The sequence below is a fragment of the Diceros bicornis genome, chromosome 20, assembly GCF_020826845.1.
Source record: "Diceros bicornis minor isolate mBicDic1 chromosome 20, mDicBic1.mat.cur, whole genome shotgun sequence".
NCBI classification, from domain to species: Eukaryota; Metazoa; Chordata; class Mammalia; order Perissodactyla; family Rhinocerotidae; genus Diceros; species Diceros bicornis.
In genome coordinates, this window is record NC_080759.1 from 11,355,929 (window position 1) to 11,377,868 (window position 21,940).

At 36.1% G+C, this 21,940-nt stretch overlaps 1 protein-coding gene across 2 annotated transcripts in view; it reads left to right on the forward strand.

The window, feature by feature from the left end:
- Window positions 1-21,940, forward strand: part of TRIM23 (tripartite motif containing 23) — a 30,087-nt gene that overhangs the window by 2,781 nt on the left and 5,366 nt on the right. For both annotated transcript variants that reach the window (XM_058563980.1, XM_058563978.1), the window contains exons 2-7: window positions 1,723-1,885; window positions 5,795-5,916; window positions 7,762-8,040; window positions 8,637-8,819; window positions 11,278-11,493; window positions 15,338-15,472. In XM_058563980.1, coding sequence (XP_058419963.1) covers window positions 1,723-1,885; window positions 5,795-5,916; window positions 7,762-8,040; window positions 8,637-8,819; window positions 11,278-11,493; window positions 15,338-15,472 — 1,098 coding nt within the window. The remainder of the gene's footprint in view (window positions 1-1,722; window positions 1,886-5,794; window positions 5,917-7,761; window positions 8,041-8,636; window positions 8,820-11,277; window positions 11,494-15,337; window positions 15,473-21,940) is intronic.

Below are 21,940 nucleotides of genomic sequence, written 5' to 3' on the forward strand. Positions count from 1 at the left end.
ATTCAGACTTTTGATAGGTATTGCCATGTTGCCTTCCATAGAGGTTACACTGGTCAATAAACATTTCACAGCAACCAGCAAGGAGAGTATCTGCTCTCGCACACTTGCACCAATGCAAAATGTTATCTAGCTTTTTGATTTAATCTGAAAAAAAGTATATTAGTGTACTTTAATTGCATTTCAAAGTGTTTTGAGTGAGGTTGAATATCTTTTCATATATTTAAAGAGCTGTTTTCATTTCCTTTTCTGTGAATTATGTGTTACATTTAAGCTTCTTTTGAACCATACTGGGATGCAAGCCAGTTATGAATTATAAGTTTATTTACAGTGAAAGATGTTTGCATTTCAAGCACTAAGTCCAAATTAATTGCAGAGTTAAGATTAAACTTTTACTGGATTAAGTCTAATTTCCACTCTGAGTTTTCTTTTCTTTTTTTTGCCTTGTGTATTTGTTGGGTGTTGGTGGTTGGCTGAGCTGTTTTTAAATTTTTATTTTCTCGGACTTTATTTATATAAGCACATAGGTGCTTGGGATTTGGAATACCTGTCCCTGGGGGATTTTTGGTCTAACAGGGAAAGACAGGATGGAAGGCAGATAATGGTATAGTATGGTCATTTCAGTCAGACTGAGTGGATAGACCTGAGAGAGACAATTGTTTAGGAATTTGTTGGTTTATTGATGTGAAAAAGGATCCATTAGGAAAATGTCTGTTTACTGTTTCCTCAGCATTAGCATAAAGAAAGAGGCAAAAACAGTTTGTCATGTTCTGGGAACTGCAAGCTGTTTGATATGGTTGGAGAATAGCATCTGAAAGGGGTGTCAGTGAAGCAACAGAGGCCAGGATTGTAGCAGGTCATGGATGGCAGGCACAGGAGTTTGTGGTATATTGAACAATTCAGTGTGGGTATTTCTTTTAATTAATTAAAATTGTGAAACACTTCAGATATGTTAAGAAATAAAAGTACCAAAAATGCTTCAATGATATAAATATAGTTTGCTGAATAATTATGAAACATAAACTCACGGGCCTGGGAATCAGAATATGCTGATTCTTGTCTCCTCCTTTCTTTTGACTGACCCCTTGGCCTTTGGCAAGTCAAGTAACTGTAATTAGAACAAGATAGACAAAATATTTTCTAACCCAAGGGCATATTTATTAATTGAGAACAGGAATGGAAATTTAAGTCTAAGATGATTGCTTTCTTGCCTTTCCATTATATGATATAAATGAATACTAGAAGATACTTGAAAATTACTTATAGTCTTTTCTTAACAAGTTCTTTATCATTGAAGAGTAAATTGTCATCCTAGCACATATTTCAAATTATTTTTGTCCACATTAATGATGGTTTTTGGGAGATTAGGTAATTGCTGAGAAATTAAGAACCCAACTTTGGTAGAATTATATATTGTTACAGATTCAGATATAATGAATCAAGTCATAATTTTCAAAACGTAAAGATGATGTTAATTTACGACATTATCTTGGTCCCTAACACTTAACATTTCCAAGAGATTTCACCATGATATAATTCTGGTAGGGTCTGTCAGATGAAATGATAAAAGGTGATTTATGGTTTTACAACCTAGACAGTGTTTTTCATGGAGGAATAAAGTAATTTAACAAGACTGACTCAATATATTAGATCTTTTTTTTTTTTAACCTGAAATACATATGCTTTTCAAATCATTTGAAGAGGTCATGTTCCCTTTCTAATTAGGTACTGGAGTGTGGAGTTTGTGAAGATGTCTTTTCTTTGCAAGGAGACAAAGTTCCTCGCCTTTTGCTTTGTGGCCACACAGTCTGTCATGATTGTCTCACCCGTCTGCCTCTTCACGGAAGAGCAATCCGGTGCCCTTTTGATCGACAAGTAACAGACCTAGGTAGGAAAATATATATATCTATGTATTTAAGATTTGAAATTGTTCACGTAATACAGATGTCATAGAAAAAAGTTTCTTTCTACTTGAGTTTTAAAATTATAAAATTCCAAGCAGGTTTCAGTTTCTCTTAAGGCCAGTACTCTTGTAACTGTAAACTAGCCCATTTTTAGGTACTAATTTTATTTAATCTTCTGAGATGTTTTGTATTCAATAATTATATATGAAGAGCTGTAAGACAGCTAAGAAAAACATGCTAACCTTATTCAAAGAAATAAGAAAATTCATTTGCCTGAAGCCATTAATCCAGTAAAACAAGGTTTCCTTTATAAATGAATAAGCCAATAATGAAAATACAGATAAGTAATTTGAGTCTCAGCATGTTTTTATTTACTGTTGTAAGAGACAGAGGTGTTTGTAGCTTGTGATAACTGCTCCTTGTTTTCTGTTAAAATGAGTTTAAAAGTCTTGTGGATTTTTTTCAGTTTCCTGCATACTTTTAAAACTTTGCTTTGTATATTTCAAGATGAGTTATTACCTTGGGATACCAGATTCGGAAATAATAATGTTTATTAATATTTGAACAATTATTTTACAAACATAAGTTCTATAAGTTTACTCTTTTTGATAACAGAATTTTCTCCAAAGTAAATAGTTAAAGATTGTCATTTTTTTCAGGTCAGTAGCAGTATTTGTTTTAAGACTGTTTTAAAGTATTCATAGTATATGTCAAGTAGAACACATTCAAAATAATTTATCCATCAAAAAAAGAAAGCAAGCTTTCTTTTTAGAATGGAAAGCTTTAAAATGCTAAAAAACATGGTTGTAAAATGTTTCCTTGTAGGGAAAGAATAGATTTCTTAAGGTTTTGGTAGTCTTTGATTTAAATAAGTAGTATACCCATCTGCCAGAAAACTGATATAGGACAGTGTTAGCATTAATATAGATAACATTAACTTAGTATTAGCCAAGAAATAATAAGGATGGAGCGGGGGGGAGATGTCTCTATTTTGACATTCTTTTACTTGGCCTTTTATTCTGTAAGATATATATATACACACACACACACGTATATATATATATATATGGATATGTATATCATATCGTCATCTTTATATAAATCCATATAGAAATAATACTGTTTTACAAATGGAGGATAGACCCTTTCTTCCATCTTTTTGAAGGGCACTGTACTTTCCCTACATAAATATCACAGTGTGGGTTGTTACCACCCTCAATGTTTAACTAAACTAGAAATTTAGGACAGGGAGAGGTTAGTCATATCCTAGGTTGAAATCAAACATGATTGTTATCGTACCAACAGTAGCAAAAACAAACCAACAACTCTGCCTTGGATATAGATTGCAATTACTATAGCTTGCAGATTAGATTTTTACTGTGATTCCAGCCTGTGGAATTTGTGTTAGTGACCCTTAATATAGTTTGATATCATTATTTTTTTTAGAAAATCGATTTTTAATTGTATTATAGAAATAATGTATATATACATTGCAGAAAATATGAAAATTTATGAAAGTATAAAGAAGAAAAAAATCATTTGTAATTCCTCCTTCTAGGGAAGAAAACTACTGTTGATTGAGAGAATCAGAATCGGAATTCTTCTCTAGTCCAAGAAGAATATCAGTAGTTGTGGTAGTTATTAGTACTGTTCACTGATATTTATGGTTCTTCTCTTCTGTCCACATGGTACAATTAGACTTCTCTGCCCTCTTATAGTTAGGTATGGCTCTGTGATTTCTTTTTAACGAGTGAAATATGGATAGAAGTGAAGTGTTAACTTCCAGGTACAAACTGTTAAGAGGGGATTATGATGGTTTGCAGGAAATCCTTCTCCCTGCTACAGTGAGGTGGTCCAGGTGGTTGGAGGTTCAGTGGCCTGTGTCCCTGATCATGGACAGACAGTAGGGAACAGAATCTTGTCTTGCTCAACCCTTGAGATGTTGCAAGAGCAAAAAGTAGATCTTGGTTACTTTAAGCCATTGAGATTTTAGAGTTATTTTGGCACTTACAGAGGCATTAAGTGATATACTAGGCAGTAGATAGATACTGCCTAGATGCTGCTAAGTGTTTATGTGTATATGTTCATTATGTAATGACAATATTTGGAAAATTGTCAAGACAATATTTTTAAATAAAGGACTCACTTAGTATACTTCTTAATCTTTGCATAAATGGAGTAGATAGAACTCAGCTTGTGGTAGGAATATGTGTGAAAAATTAAAATAATTAAGGAGAAAGCCTTGTGGGGGTGATAAGGCTGAGTGCGAAATGATGGGTGGGCTGCATAAAGCTATTTGGGAAAGGAGGTCACAGAAGTCAGAGAAGAGGCTAAAGATATTTAGCCTAGTTTGAAATTTTTTGGAGAACCACAAGAGATGGTTTCTTTTTAAAGAAAAGAAAGGCCAAGAGGAAGGGTAACCCTGCAGCCAATGACCCCATCATCCCTTTATTTGTGTATTCATTCAGTGAATATGTATTAGGTAGCAGCTAGGTGTCAGATGATATGTGTGGCCTAGCAGCTTACAATAACAGACAGATATTCCTTCTAACTGCTGAAGGATCCAGCTTTTATTTATAGGCCCAGGAAGAGTTTGTGTGTTTTTGTGTGCATGTGCACATGCATATGCACGCTTGTCTGGCCTTTTATGGTCAGTTCTGGGGAAAAGAAGCATTGATCCTTATTCAGATGTGCCTAGAGTCTTATCTACTTCAAAGGGATTGATGTCTTGCTTTGGTGTGAGGCTCTGTATATTTGCATGAAGAGTTTATATAGTTGTAGACTGCTATAGGGTTCTAGGTTAGATGAGGGGTAGGGAAAAATATTATCTTTAGCTGTCCTAGTTCCAGTTTACTTAGAGATGGAGGTATTTTAGGTTAAGTGTATCTTTCATACAGTGGTTTTCAAACATGAATCATAGCTTATTTGTGGTTATGAAATCAGTTTAATTGGTTGTAAACAGAATTTTTTAAAAAGAAACAATAAAAAATATCAGTGTATCACACACTATAAAAGTGAATATTGATGTGTGAAACTTTTGTTTAAATTATATATATACTATATATGTTATCCTGGGTTGCAATGTATAATTTTATTTATTTATTTTTTTCCCCCAAAGCCCCAGTAGATAGTTGTATGTTATAGCTGCACGTCCTTCTAGTTGCTGTATGTGGGACGCGGCCTCAGCATGGCCGGAGAAGCGGTGCGTCAGTGCACGCCCGGGATCCGAACCCGGGCTGCCAGCAGCGGAATGCGCGCACCTAACCGCTAAGGCACGGGGCTGGCCCTGGGTTGCAATGTAAAATGTATTTCTTGGGGCCGGCCCCATGGCATAGCAGTTAAGTGTGCACGCTCTGCTGCTGGTGGCCTGGGTTCGGATCCCGGGTGCGCACCGATGCACCACTTGTCAGGCTATGCTGTGGTGGCGTTCCATATAAAGTAGAGGAAGATGGGCACAGATGTTAGCTCAGGGCCAGTCTTCCTCAGCAAAAAGAGGAGGATTGGCATGGATGTTAGCTCAGGGCTGATCTTCCTCACAAAAAAATAAAATATTTATTACTGTAGGTTGCTGTAAAAAATATTTCAAAGCACTTGTTTTAGTATGTATAGTAAAAGTGAGTGACAAAATAGGATTTATAAAGTTAAATGATAGAAAAATAATAGAACTTTAACATATGTTCCACTTAGCATGCTGGAAGTTCTGTTTTATAAAGAGAATATTAACAAGACAGTTGTTCTAGCATAAGAAGAAAATGGGGAATATTTGAATTTTTAAAATTTAGACATTATTAGTGACTGAACTATATGACTTAGAAACTGCTATTGAGGTATGAGGTAAAATGATTAATATTCCATTTTGATAGATTTAGTTTTTATTTTTATATTTATTCTAGGAGATTCAGGTGTCTGGGGATTGAAAAAAAATTTTGCTTTATTGGAGCTTTTGGAGCGACTGCAGAATGGACATATTGGTCAGTGTGGAGCTGCAGAAGAAGCCATTGGGCTATCCGGAGAGGTATTGATTGAACTCGGTGAAATATTTGTTATGAGCATGAACTTCTTCTTTTAACTTAAGATATTTGCCATTAAAAGCATAATATTACCTCACTTACTCCAGCAGGTAGGATTCCAGAAACACAACTTTTCATTACATTACAATTCTGAAGACAACCATACAGAACAAAAGTAAAACTGAAACTTGAATTCTCTGCAAATACTATACCCAAACTATGTTTGTGTGCAAAAACTTGTCTCCTTAGCATAATTCAGTACTGTCCAAGGATAAAGAGTAAAGATCATGGAAGAGTAAGAAGGATGTGTAAGATACATTAAAGCAGAGGATGCAAAAGTGAATCAGTCAATAGTAGAGCACAAAGAAAGAAAGGAACTCCATGAAGAGGCCATTTATTGTAGATAGCAGTAAAGATAGCAGCTCCTGAGGGTACTACTACTGTTAAATATCTTCGTGAAAAGGTTAAATTATGTGTGGGTGTACTCTCTTTATGCAGACAGGCAGATATCCAGTTCTTCATCCAGACAGGCAGATATCCAGTAAATGTTAGAAGGAAGTCCATTAGTGTAGGTTAAAATACATTTTTAACCCTTAAAAAATTGTCTGCATAGCTTGTAGTTTCTGGATATAAGAATAGTTGTAGTAAATAACAGTTCATGATTTTGGTGATCAACTTAAAACCACATGTTTAGTATCAGGGAAAAAAATGTCAGGTTGATTTCTGCTTCTCTTTTATTAGATCATGATTTCTTTATATAAAGTGAATCAGTGAAATGAATTTCAGACTGAAGCACTGTTTTCTAAATTTTTTGCAGTTCTTTCACATGCTCTATCTTTTATCTTTATTTCAAAAGACATTAGAATATTATCTAATATTGACCTTGTAAATTATTTGTCAGTTCTGGAAAACAGAAGACATGAATTTTTTATTTTACGTGTACACATTTCTCATAATTGCAAACAAAACTGTTTAACTTTAGGTTCTTTTTTTTTTTTAATGTGATGTTGAATGACACCATTGATGTATTTTCTAATTTTTATTTCTGGAAAAATTTATACCAAATCTCTACTTTTCCAATTATGGCCTTTTAATATGCAGTAAAAGTTTTCAAAGCATTCTTGATTATCTGATGTAAAATTTTCCAACTAGAAATGCTTCTTGGTGATTCATGAAAATTAGAGATAATATTTAAAAGCTTGCATATCACGGAGGTTTTATTTTTTTTATTTGCCTGAATCAGTGGTTTTCAACTAGGATTGTGCAGTGGACTCACCTGTGGAGCTTTAGAAGCAAATACACGAGCTCAGGCTTCATTTACAACCTATTGAAATAAGTATTTCTCAGGTTGGAGTCTGGGCATCTGTGGTTTTAAAAGCTTCACAGCTGATTCTGATGCACACCCCTGGTTATCTAAATAGCATTTGTGCTTCTCTTCTTCCTGTACTTGATCATGACAAGTAATATTTAAAGCAGTGGGGATGTATTTAATATCAGTTTTTTAGTTTTAAAAAAAGACTTCTAACCTCAATTGTTCAGTTTCTTGTGTGTAAAGTGAGGAGATTTCCTAGAGGATATCTTTGCACTGACTGTGAATCAGTGAAACTAGTTTTACTTTTGGCCTCGAATTCATAGCATATACTGATAATCAGTTTTGGAAATAGCTTCTCATTTACCAGTAGAAATGAATACTGTCTTCAGGTGAGCAGTGAATGACCTTTGTACTTAATTACCAGTATATATTCATATATAAAGACTGACAAGTTAAAGATTATGGGCTTTTATATTTCAAAATGTTATGTTATAATGATTGGAGTTCAGTTTTAAGACATTAATTTTTTATTTATCAGAGCATCATTCGTTGTGATGAAGATGAAGCTCATGTTGCATCTGTATATTGCACTGTATGTGCAACTCACTTGTGCTCAGACTGTTCCCAAGTTACTCATTCTACAAAGACATTAGCAAAGCACAGGCGAGTGCCTCTAGCTGATAAACCTCATGAGAAAACCATGTGCTCTCAGCATCAGGTGCATGCCATTGAGTTTGTTTGCTTGGAAGAAGGCTGTCAAACTAGCCCACTTATGTGCTGTGTCTGCAAAGAATATGGAAAACACCAAGGTCACAAGGTATGAATATAATTAAACTGGATCACTACCTAGTTTACCAGCCCACCATTTGTTTTCACTGACCTGGGTCTCTATGTTAAAAGTAGGGATTGAAGAAGAGTTAAGTGATGAATGAATTGAGCTTGGTAGCATGAAGAGAAACGAGATTTAGCATGAAAAGTAACAGCAATTTCTGACTGTTATAAGAAAAATTTCAGAGGGGCCTCCTAATTCTTTCTTTACTGAACAACAGCTTACCAGCAGAAAACAAAAGTTCTCTTCTTTGTGTGCATGTTTTCATAATGCAATGGATTGTTTTGACAGTATTTATGTCTATTGATGAACTACTGTCTATAATAAAATTTTAGAGTCTCTTGGATTCTTATTGACAAATGGACTTTCAAATTTTAAATTATTTCTTTGCAGGATAAATAGTTTTGGGGTGAAGACAAATTAGTATTTCTTATGCTATGCTTTTTGTAAATGTGTTATAAAGCCACTTGTGGCTGATGCTGTTTTTCTTTTTTTTTTTATTAATAGGAGTGATTTAAATAACTTTTTATATCATTAGTCAATACAAAAAGAGTTCTTTTCTATAATTATGTTGCATTTTATAGCATTCAGTATTGGAACCAGAAGCTAACCAGATTCGAGCATCAATTTTAGATATGGCTCACTGCATACGGACCTTCACTGAGGAAATTTCAGATTATTCCAGAAAATTAGTTGGAATCGTTCAGCACATTGAAGGAGGAGAACAAATAGTGGAAGATGGAATTGGAATGGCCCACACAGAACATGTATGGAATTTTTTCTTCCTTCTTTACCTTCTTACCTTTTTTCCATCTAATCTTTTTACCTTCTACTATTTATTGAGCAATTACATTGTGCCAGTACTGCATTAGTCACTGGAAGTAAGTTTTTAAAAAAAGTCTCTGTCTTTATGGAATTTACAGTCCATCCTGGAAGAGAGACAGTTTCAAGTGTGGTAATGGTTTATTTTGTTGGGGAAGTACAGGACGCCTTGGCAGTGCATACAAGGGGCAACAACTTAGGTGAGTCAGGGAGGGCTTCTTAGAAGACGTGATAACTAAACTGAGATTTGAAGGAATTTAGTCAGGAGGAAGAGTAGGGCGGGGAGTGAGTTGTCCCGGAGAGGGAAGTGTATGTTAAAATACCTGCAAGTGAGAACTGGACATATGGTAGAAACTTAACTAAGTTCACTATGGTTGAAGCTTTGAGTATTAGGCGGGCCATGATAAGAAGAGAGGTCGGAGAGTTAAGGGCCAAATCATGCAGGATCTTGTTAGCCATGTGAAAGTGTCTGGACTTTATCTTAAGAGCAGTGATGAGCCATTGAACAATTGGCATAGGAATAACATAATCATATTTGCATTAAGAAAGGTTGCTCTTCAATGTAGAAAATGAATTGGAGGAGCAACAAGATTGGAAGCAGGGAGACCTGTTAGGAGGTTGCTGAAATTATCCAGTTGAGAGATGTTTCTGGCCTGTAATAATAGAGTAGTGAGAATCAAGAGAAGTAGATGGATTTGAGATATTAAAGAAGTAGAATAGGTAGGTCTTAGTGATTGATTGATAATATTGATTGGATAGGTAACTTAGAGGGCCAGGCATGATGCCTAGGTTTCTACTCTGCCTAACTGGCTGGATGGTGGTATCATGTACTAATGGGGGAGGAGGAAGAATTTTGGGAGGGGATAATGGGACCAAGGTGATAAGTTTAATTTGGATGTTGAATTTATTATTTCTTTGAAATAATCAAGGGGAGATACGCTCCAGTGAATTGAAGAGTGAGTGAGTGTTGGGAAGTGAGTGTGTCTAACTTTTAAGAAGTTTGGCTGTGAAGAGAAGGAAGGAACTAAGGTGGTAGTTGTAGTTGCTTTTTAAAATTGAATTGTAGAGGAGAAAGGAATCTTTTCAGGTGAGAATATAAAATACAGGAACAGACAAAATGCAATGTTTTTCTTTGGTAATCACACAAATTTAAAACTAAGTCATTGGGGAATAATGCTAGAACTGCTCTGTCAAATATAGTAGCCATTAGCCACATGTGACTATTTATGTTTAAATTATTTAAAAATTAAATACAAAATTTTGTTCCTCAGTCTAAATAGCTACATTTCAAGTACGTGTAGCTGTTGGCTACCATATTGGACAGCACAGATATAGAACATGTCCATCTTCACAGAAAGTTCTATTGGACATTGTTGTGCTAGAGTGGAACTATTTCATTCATTTCCTCAGCAAATATTTATTGAACGCATACCAAATGCTAGACGCTGTTCTAGCTGAGGAGACACCACTGTATAAGTCAAAAAGCTCTGCCTTTGCAGAGTTTACATTTTAATGTGGAGAGGGAGAGAATAAACAAGTAAAACACTTATGACAGAAGTATGTTAGGTGCTTTGGAGAAAAAACAAGGGAAAGGAAGTGTGCACTTTTATATGGGGTGTTCAAGGACAGACTTCCTGAGAAGGGAAGACCTAAAGGAGGTGAGAAAGAGAGCCATGCTATTCTTTGGGGGAAGAGCGTTCCAGGCAGAGAGAAGAGAAGTAGAGAGGCCCTGAAGTTGGAGTGTGCCTGGTGTGCTTAAGAAACTGTGAGGAGGCTGTCCTTGAACTCCCCATATTAAGGACTTGGGCATTTATTTTGAGTGGAATGGGAAACCGCTGGAGAGTTTTGAGCAAAAGAATACTTATCTTTCTGACTTAACATCTAAAAAGGATCAGTCTGGCTGCTGGGTGGAGAATCCATTGTAGGGGCAGGTGTAGATCTAGTGAGACCAGTTAGAAGACTGTTATAATAACAGGATGAGAGATGATAATGGCTTGGATCAGGTTGGTAGAGGTGGAGGTGGTGAGGCATGATCAGATTCTGGATATATTTTGAAGTCAGCAGAATTTTCTGAGGGACTAGTTGTGGGATATGAAAGAGAAATGTTAAGGGTGACTCCAATTATTTTGGCTTGAACAACCTGGAGGATGGAGTTGCCATTTATTGAGATGGAGGAAACTAGGTTTGGGGGTAGGAGAGACTGGAGAGCAGATATTCCATTTGCTTGAGATGTCATTTAAACAGTTGGAGTATCCAAAGGCTGTGGTTAAAGGGAAAGATCCAGTGTGGAGATAGAAGTTTTGGAATTTTTAAGGATAGAGGTGGTATTGAAATTTTCATTATTTCACATATAAAATCTTTGTTAAGGTTACAGTTGTTTAAAACTTATTTTTATTTTCTTAGGTACCAGGTACTGCGGAAAATGCCCGGTCATGTGTCCGAGCTTATTTTTCTGATCTACATGAAACTCTGTGTCGTCAAGAAGAAATGGCTTTAAGTGTTGTTGATGCTCATGTTCGAGAAAAACTGATTTGGCTCAGGCAGCAACAAGAAGATATGACTATTTTGTTGTCCCAGGTTTCAACAGCCTGTCTCCATTGTGAAAAGACTTTGCAACAGGTTGGTAGTTTAAACATGGTTAGGATGTAGTTTAAGAAGGAGGATTTGTAAGGTTAAGTAGATAATTACCAGAGGTACACACTAGTCTATTTTATTAATTTAATAAATATATTTATATTACTACTGTTGTTACTGCGTGCATTAACGTTGTGCTTAGGACATGGTCTCTAAACTCAGATTGCGCCACCAACCACATCAGTGTCCTTTCCTTCATATGCCCTTCCCAACGTAAAACCATGGGTTCTAGAACCTCTCTAACTTGTCATTCTTCAGTCATGCCAAGCCCTTTAACTCTTCTTTGCTAGGCATGTACTATTCTTTTTGCTTGGTGGGCTTATATCTGTCTTTTCTGATAGTGGAAATCCTTCTACAAAGTCTAGCTCAAATGTTTGCTATTCTTTGAAGCTCTCTCTTCCTTGCTCTTTCTTTGGGTGCCTCTTTAGCATGTAATACCTATCTTTGCTCTAATTCAGTGGTTCTTAACTTCAACATTACAGCAAACCTGTGTTTTTTGATGGTTGAGGTATCATAAGCAATTTGTTACCCAGTTTGCAGAGGATGGACTTTTGAAATAAATTAGATTTAAGGTTATTCTAACAAAACTGACAGTCTTACTCATTTCTATTTTGGATCTGCTTTCAAGAGTGGGCGATCTAAGGCTAATTATTGCCCTGGGAATTCCCAATGAGCTACAGTCTATCTTATCTTTGCTGATATATTGCTAATAATTGTGTTGATTTCAAATCATAGAGCTAAACTTTTTACCATTGTAGAGCTTTTTCCTCTTAAATCAAACATCTGATTAGACTTACATGAATGTGGCCAGGCTGTAACCACATCAGTCTTGAGCTGTCATTTAGTCCTTATCACACTGAATTGTAATAATTGATGTGTATGACATTTATTAAGTTGTCTTTGAGCTCCAATCCTATTCTTCTGTCCTCTGCTTTGTGACGCTGGGACTGGAACTCTACAAACCACATGTCTGCTTTGCCAGCTGGCTCCTTGTTAGTTTAGGCTCTGCCAGTAGAGGGGACACCAGAGGGAGGCTGGAAGGCTGAAGCGGTTTCCCGTGGGTACCCATTTGCTTGGGGTTCCTGTGAATGTCACCCCTCACATGAGAAGACTGCTTTCCTCAGAGATCTGAGTTTCTGCTCTATGGGGCCCCTCCTGTAAGTTTCTAAGTTTTTATAATTCGAGCATCTCCCTTTTATTCCTCCAGCCCTAGGGGTGGTAGCTATTTCCTACAGTTGCTTCCTCCATGTTACCTCAGAGTTCTTTTTACCCTTTCAGTTACCTAGTTAATAACTACACTTAGTTAACGGGTCTTCATATTAAGTTTTTTCTGTTCACATAACTGGTGTGGTTTTTGTTTCCTGATTGGGAGCTGAATGATTCTGTATGCATATTTGTCTTTCTAGACATTGACTGGATGCATCTTGTTCATCTTTGTATCCCTAAATTCTTTGTATCGGGATAGAAAGAGCTTAATAAATACTTGTTCAGCTCATGATGGGTAATCAAGCTACAGAGTAAAATCAGAAATGGATCATGTCCTAAATGATATTTACTTGAATACTTCAAAGTATTTTTATATTTATTTTATTAAAAAGTATGCTTGGGGGCTGGCCCCATGATGTAGTGGTTAAGTCCAGGATGCTCTGCTTTGGCAGCCCAGGTTCGCGGGTTCAGATCCTGGGTGCGGACCTACAGCACTTGTCAAGCCATGCTGTGGTGGCGACCCACATACAAAATGGAGGAAGATTGGCACAGATGTTAGCTCAGGGCTAATCTTCTCAAGCCAAAAAAAAAAGTATGTTTGTAGTTACTGAAGTATTTAGAAGAATTTTAGAGTTTCTGAAGTGTCAAAATGATGGTAATTGCTGATGATATGGTATTATCTCACTATGGTAATGCAATTAAAATTGGGGTCTTAGATTCATTCTTCATATAGACTTATTAGTTTTGTTCTGATTTATGGCCATAAATCCAACCCATATTCTTAAAAGTTCCTGCCACAGAGGTATTTGAACAAAAGAGTGGATGGAACATCCATACATTTATTACCAATTTTGAGAACAAAACTTAATCATCCCTCTCCTCCAAAAAATGATGTATCATCTAAGTTCAAGGCATGATGCTGAATGGTGAGGACTTGTTTATTCATTTAGCAAATGTGTCCTGAATACCTACTATTTGCCATGTACATTCTAGGTACATGGGATATATCAGTAAATAAAACAGCAGAAAGCCATAATCTTTGGAATTAGCATTCTAGCAAGGAGAAGACAGACTATAAACTATAACCATATCTAAATAAGTAAATTATATAGTATGTTTAAGTGATAAGAGCTAAGGAAAACAGAAAAAATGTGGGGGTACAGCAGATTGCATTATTAAATAGTCAGGGTGAGCGTCACTGAGAGAAGGTGAGATTTAAGCAAAGACTCAAAGGGGAAGAAGGTGAAGGAATTAATTCAAGCCCTAATGGGGGAAAGAAAATTCCAGTTGAGGAAATAGGGCAAAAACCTTAGGGCAGCATCCTGGTGTGTTTGAAGAACAGTGAAAGAGGGCACTGTGTCTGGAATAGATTAAGCGAGGGAGAGAGTAAAAGGAGCCCAAATCAGAGTTAATAGGGAACTATATGTATGAAAAGCCTTGTGGGCCATTAGAAGGACTTCAGCTTTTACTGATTGAAATGAGAAAACCATTGTGGGGTTTTGAGCACAAGAATGACGTGATCTTACTTGTTAAAAGGATCACTCTGGCTGATGTGTAAAAAATAGACTGAAGGAAAGCAAAGATGGAAGGAAGGAGTTCAACGTTTGGGAGGCTGTTGTAGAATTCCAAATGAGAGAGAATAGTGCTTAGATAGTGAGGGGTTAGAATTGTCCAGATTCTAGATATCCAATAGGATTTGTTGACAGATTGTGGGGCTTGAGGGAGGAGAAGGCAAGAATGACTTGAAGGTTTTTGTTCTGAGCAAGTAGAATAATGGAATTTCTATCTAATAATGAACATGCAACAGGGAGCAAAATCCAACACCACCAGTGCTCTCATGGAGCTTACATATTGTTGGGAGATCTCTGTCTTAGGAAGAATATATTGGTATATGTGTAGACTATCTCTGGAATAATATTTGAGAAACTGTAAAGTGCTTGACTTGGAGGAGAGGGCCTGGGGATCTAGAGTGAGAGGGAGGCTTTTCACAGTTTGACTTTTAGTCCCCTTTTTTTCCCTAACCAATGCATGTATATCTTAAATTATTTTAAAAACTTCTTATCAAAGTACAACATAAGTACAGAAATGAGTGCATGAGTGTTCAGCTGGCTGAATTTTCAGACTAGACATTACTGTGTAACCAGCACCCAGATCAAGTAACACAACTTTACCAGCACCCCAGAAACCCCTCAGACTCTTTTATACTAACTACCTGCCTCCCCCGCCAAGGATAAACTACTATTCTGACTTCTAATGCATAGCTTATTTGTGCTTGTTTTGGTAATTAATATAAATGGAATCATGCAATATGAACTTTTCATGTCATTTCTTCTTTTACTCTACATTATGTTTGTGAAATTCATATCATCACATGTAATTGTGGTTCATTCTCCTTGTGGTATACTGTTGCATTTGTGACTATACCTTAATTCATTTATTTATTCTTCTGTTGATAGACTCTTAAATTGTTTATTAATGCCCAATTATTATCCTAGGCAAATTTATATTTAAGTTAACTTTGAATATTGTAACGTTAAATGAGCTTTTCTTGAGTTTTGGTCTTATCTCTTTTTTCCTTATTCCTTTAATAAGTTCACAAGAAATACTGTCTTGTCTTTTCTAGGATGATTGTAGAGTTGTCTTGGCAAAACAAGAAATTACAAGGTTACTAGAAACATTGCAAAAACAGCAGCAGCAGTTTACAGAGGGTGCAGATCACATTCAATTGGATGCCAGCATCCCTGTCACTTTTACCAAGGTAATGTACTGTACTTCATTTTTAGGTATGTTTTCTAACAAATCATGATTGTTTTACATTCTTTGATAATCAGCTTGAAGAGACACTAAGAAATTCATGAATCATAGGATTTAAAAAAAAACTTTTATCAGTGGAAAATAGAAAGTAGTAATGAATCTCCCTGTACCCATCACCCACTTTAACAATTAAAAACTTTTTATTTCATGTACTCTTTTCCCTATTCCCCTTTCTACCTACAGTCTCTCAGGTTATTTTGAAACAAATCCCAACATATCATTTCATCCCAAGTTCATATCATTTCATCTATGAAATATTTTCAGGTGTATCTCTAAAAGGTAAGGACTCTCTTTAAAAACATAGCCAAAATACTGTTATCACACCTCAAAAATTTATTAATAAATCTCTAATATTACCCATTATTCAGTTAATATTCAAATTTCCCAGATTATTAAAAAAATTGTTTTGTTTTTTTTTTTGACAGAATCCAAACAAGGCCTGTACTTGGCACTTAGTTGATATATTTTGGTCTCTTTTAAAGTGGGTTTCCCCTAATTTAAAAAGGTTCATGTGTTCCATTTTGCTTTTTATTTTTAGGGACTGTTTTTTTCTCACATTTAATTTTGTTTTATAATTATGTGAAATATTTACATGGTCCAGAGTCAAATCTACAAAGCAAGGTTTATTCAGAGAAGTCAAGCTCTATCCCTGACCCCTCCATCCATTTCCTCCCTTCCCCATAGAAAACCATTAAGAATTTTTCCTTACTTTTGTTCATCATTTAAAAAAATATAGAGAAATATGTTTATATATTTGTATGCACATCCTCCACATTTAAAGGTAGACTACCTTACACACTTCTCCACCTTGCTCTGTTCACTTAAGTGTACATCCTGGAGATCACTCCATAGCAGTATGCAGTGACATTTTCTGTTCCTTTTTATAGCTGCAAGGTACTTTATTGTGAGGATGCACTACATTTTTTTTATTGTGGTAAAAAACATATGAAATTTACCCTCTTATCCATTTTTAAGTGTATAGTTCAGTATTATTAAGTATACTCACATTGTGTAAAACAGATCTCCAGAAATTTTTCATCTTACAATACTGAAACTCTATACCTTATAAAAAAACTCCCCTTTTCTCTCCTCTCACCATTTGCTGGTAACCACCATTCTACTTTCTGTTTCTTTGAATTTGACTACTTTAAATACCTCATATAAGTGGAATCCTACAGTATTTGTCTTTTTATAACTGGCTAATTTCATTTAGCGTAATGTCCTCAAAGTTCATCCATGTTGTAGCATTTGACAGAATTTCCTTCTGTTTTAAGTCTAAATGATATTCCATTGTTTGTATATACCACATTTTGTTTATTAATCCATTGATGGACATTTGGGTTACTTCCTCTTGGCTATTGTGACTAGTGCTGCTATGAACATGGGTGTGCAAATACCTCTTTGAGACCTTGTTTTCAATTCTTTTATATATATATATCCAGAAGTGGGAATACTGGATCATATGGTAGTTCTATTTTTAGTTCTCTGAGGAAATGCTGTACGGTTTTCCATAGTGGTTGCACCATATTATAATCCCACCAACAGTGCACAAGTGTTCCAATTTCTCCACATTTTCACCAGTACTTGTTATTTTCTGTTTCTGTTTTTGATAGTAGCCATCCTAATGGGTGTGAGGTGATATCTCATTGTGGTTTTGATTTGTATTTCTCTGATGACTAGAGATGTTGAACATCTTTTCATGCTTGTCAGTCATTTTATATCTTCTTTGGAGAACTTGTGCACAATTCCTTTGCCCATTTTTTAATCGAGTTATTTGATTTTTTGTTGTCGAGTTATAGGAGTTCTTTCTTTGTATGTTCTAGATATGAATCCATTATCAGATATATGATTTGCAAATATTTTCTCCAATTGCATAGGTTGCTTCTTCACTCTTTTGAGAGTGTCCTTTGATTCACAAAAGTTTTTAAGATTGATACTGTCCCATTTGTCTAATTTTTGCTTTTGTTAACTGTGTTTTTGGTGTCATACCGAGGAAATCATTGCCAAATCCAATGTTATGAAGCTTTTCCCGTTTTCTTCTAGGAGTTTTAGTTTTGGGTCTCATGTTTAGGGCTTTAACCCATATATTTTATAATCCAAATATTTATAATTGTTATATCTTCTTCATAAATTTACCCTTTATCATTATATAATGACCCTCTTTATCTCTTATAACAGTTTCTGACTTAAGTCTATTTTATCTGATATTAAAGAGCCACCCCTGCACTCTTTTGAGTTTGATTTGCATGGAATATCTTTTTCTATCCTTTCACTTTCAACCTGTGTCTATCCTTAGATATAAAGTGAGTCTCCTATGGACAGCATATTGTTGGATCTTGTTTTTTTAATCCATTTAGTCAAACTATGTCTTTTAATTGAGTTAAGTCCATTTCTATGTAAAGTTATTATTGATAGCTAAGGACTTACTATTGCCATTTTATTGTTTCCTGTATATCTTATAGCTTTTTTTCTCTCTCTTTTCCTTTTACTGCCTTCTTTTGTGTTTTATTGATTTCTTTGTAGTAACATGGTTTGATTCCCTTTTGTGATTCATTTCCTTTTGTGTATATTCTATGGATTTTTTTTGTGTGTTTACCATTGCGGTTATAGGCATACCTCGTTTTATTGTGCTTCACTTTAATTGCGCTTTGCAGATAGTGCATTTTTTACAAGGCCCTCCAGCAGCAAAAAGATTACAACTCACAGAAGGATCAGATGATGGTTAGCATTTTTTAGCAATAAAGTATTTTTTCATACAATGCTATTGCACAGTTAATAGGTTACAGTATAGTGTAAACATAACTTTTATATGCACTGGAAACCAAAAAATTTGTGTGACTTGCTTTGAAATACTCGCTTTATTGTAGTGGTCTGGAGCTGAACCCACAATATCTCTGAGGTATGTCTGCACATAAAACATCTTACTTATAACATTCTATTTTATTTTTTGTTTTTTTCAAGAAGGCTATTTTACTTTGGTCATTTGGAAATACATTCCTGAGGCCAGGAAGAAATACCCCTGGGGAAGGGAAGAACTAACATGCAGGGTTGTGGGCCCAGAGAGAGGTGGGGTGGGTTGGGGGGACACGGACAGCCTTGGCTGCAGAGAATGCCAGGGAGATGCGCACAGGGCAGGCCTGGCAGAAAACATTCTATTTTAAACGAATAACAATTTAACTTCAATTGCATAAAAAAACTCGCCTCTTTTACAGCTCCACCCCCTCCCCTTTACATCAATGATGTCACAAATTACATCTTTATATATTGTATACCTATTAACACAGGCTTATAGTATTTTTCATGTTTTTGTTATTTTAGTTCTATAAATAAATTTATGCACCAAAATCACAATAATAAAGGTTATTATTTGTCCATGTATTTACCTTTACCATTTTATGTTTTCATATGGTTTCCTGTTGTTGTCCAGTATCCTTTTGTTTCAACTTGAAGGAGCCCTTTATCATTTCTTGTAGAGGGGGTCTAGTGGTAATGACTCCCTCAGCTTTTGTTTTTCTGGTAAAGTCTTAACATTTCCTTCATTTTTGGAGGACAGTTTTGCCTTATGTAGCATTCTTGGTTGACAGCTTTTTTTCTTTCAGCACTTTGAATATATCATCCCACTCCCTTCTGGCCTGCAAAGTTTCTGCTGAGATATTGGCTGATAATCTTATGGAAGCTCCCTTGTATGTGATGAGTCACTTTTCTCTTGCTGTTTCAAGATTCTCTCTTTGTTTTTTTGTTTTGTTTTTTTTTTTCTGAGGAAGACTGGCCCTGGGCTAACATCCATGCCTATCTTCCTCCACTTTATATGCGACGCCACCACAGCGTGGCTTGCCAAGCAGTGCATCCATGCACGCCTGGGATCCGAACCGGCGAACCCTGGGCTGCCGCAGTGGAGCGCACGCACTTAACCGCTTGTATCACCCCGCTGGCCCCTCTTTGTTTTTGACTTTTGACAGTTTGATTATAATGTGTCTCAGTGTGGGTCTCTTTGAGTTTATCCTGTTGGAATACATTGAGCTTCTAGAATTTTTATGTCCATTTTTCTCTTCAGATTGAGAAGCTTTCAGCCATTATTTCTTCAAATAAGCTGTCTGTGCCTTTCTTTCTTTCTTCTCCTTTTGGGACTCTCATGATGTTGGTTGGCTTATTAGTGTGCCATAAGTCCCTTAGGCTCTCTTCATGTTTTTTCTTTTTGTTCCTCTAACTTGATGATTTCAAATGACTTGTCTTTGAGTTTGCCGATTCTTTCTTCTGCCTGGTGAAGTCTGCTGTTGAAACTCTCTAGTGAACTTTTCAGTGCAGTTATTATATTTTCAGCTCTAGAATTTCTGTTTAGTTCTTTTTTGACGTTTCTCTTTGTTGATATTCTCATTTTGTCCATTCATCATTTTCCTGATTTTATTTACTTGTCTGTGTTTCTTTTAGCTCATTGAGCATCTCTCTGACAGTTATATTAAATTCTTTGTCCAGCAGCTCATAGATCTGAATTTCTTCAGGGTCAGTTTTTAGAATTTTATTTTGTTCCTTTGAATGGGCTGTGTTTCCCTGTTCCTTTATACACTTTGTGATCTTTTGTTGAGATTTAGGCATTTTTAAAAAGCAATCACTTCTCCCAATCTTTATGGACTAGCTTCATGCCTGGGAGGACTTCACTTATCAGCCCAGCTAGAGATTCTAGGACTTCTTAAACCTTTTGTGGGGATGTGTCTTCTCTGAGCTTGTGCGTGTGCTTTTTACCTGTCTCAGATTCCCTAAGCAGCTTGCCCTTACGTCTTCTCAAAGGCCAATAATCTCTTGCTTCCATGGGCTCTCTGCAGAACTACAGCTCTAACATGACATATCCTTGCCTCTGTTTCCAGTGGCTTTCAGACTCTACTGCCAGTCCCTAAGAGGTCCAAGTCAGGTGAAACAGAAACCAGTCTCTAGGGCAGCCCCCAGATAAGCCAGAACGTTCCTCAGTCCACTCTTTTGTTTCTGTCCCAGGGAAGGAGTCTCGTATGAGAGTTTTCCTCTGGTTGCATCATGCTATGCCAGGTAGGGTAGGGGCACAGACAGGTGCACAGAATTCTGTGAATTTTCCTACCCTTTTTGCTGGAATCCCTTCCTGGTTTTATGTTGGCCTGGGTGCTGTAGCTTCTCAGCTGGTCTCTCGAGTTCTAGAGTTCTCACAGAGGTATTCTTATCCATATATTGTTTTATTTCTTAGGCTTAGGACTGGACTGAAGTGTAGATTTGGGAGCCATCCTTATATAGATGGTAATTGACGTGCATGGAGTAAATGAGACTATGTAGAATGAGAAGCAGGCCTCACAACGACTCTTAAGAATACCAGCATTTAGGGGGCTGGCCCAGTGGTGCAAGCAGTTCAGTGCGTGCGCTCTGCGGTGGCCCGGGGTTTGCCCGTTCTGATCCTGGGCATGCACCGACTCACCGCTTGTTAAGCCATGCTGTGGCTGCGTCCCATATAAAGTAGAGGAAGATGGGCACGGATGTTAGCCCAAGGCCAGTCTTCCTCAGCAAAAAAGAGGAGGATTGGCATCGCGTGTTAGCTCAGGGCTGGTCCTCCTCACAAAAAAAAAAAAAAAAAATACCAGCATTTAAGAAGTGGATAAAAGGAAAATGAGAGGGAGCATCCAAAAAGGTGGGATGAAAACCAGGAAAATTTTGTATCATAAAAGCCAAGAAAAGAGTACTGAAATGAGGAAGCGAAATAATATCTGCTGACACTTATATAGCACTCATCATATGCCAGGAGCTGTTATAATTACTTTTACATGTATTTTACATGAAATCCTTTGTAAGTTTGGTACTATTTTTATCTTCATTTTATAGATGAAAGAAGTGAGGCAGAGAGGTTATGTAGCTAGTAATATATACAAGTATGTTTATTGCAGCATTATTTATAATGTCAAAAAATCAGAGGTGACCTAATATCTATCAGTTGGGATTGGTTAAATTGTGGTTCATGGAATATAATGAAGCAATTGAAAGAAAAATGTATGTTTTGAAATGAAAGGATTCCATAATATACTGTTAAGTGTAAAAAGTTATTTTCAGTGTGTATGGGTTTTTTTTTTTTAATTTATTATTTTTTTTACAGTATATATTTGTGTGTGTGTGTGTGTATATAAACCAATGTGTGCATAGGAAAATGTCTGGGGGGTTATATATGAAATTGTTAACAGTGGATAATTCTGGGAAGTGAGCAGTTTTCATTTTTAATATATTGAAAATTCAATTGAGCTAGAAAATCTGGGAAAATTAAGTGGGTGTGTGCATTTTTAAAATTTACACAAAAACAATGTAGTCAGTTTTATTAAGGAGAGATGTAGCAACGAGGAGTGATTCATCTCTCTGAGAAGATGAAATTCAGGGTATTTTGGGAATATAACTCAGATTTCAAAGGGCT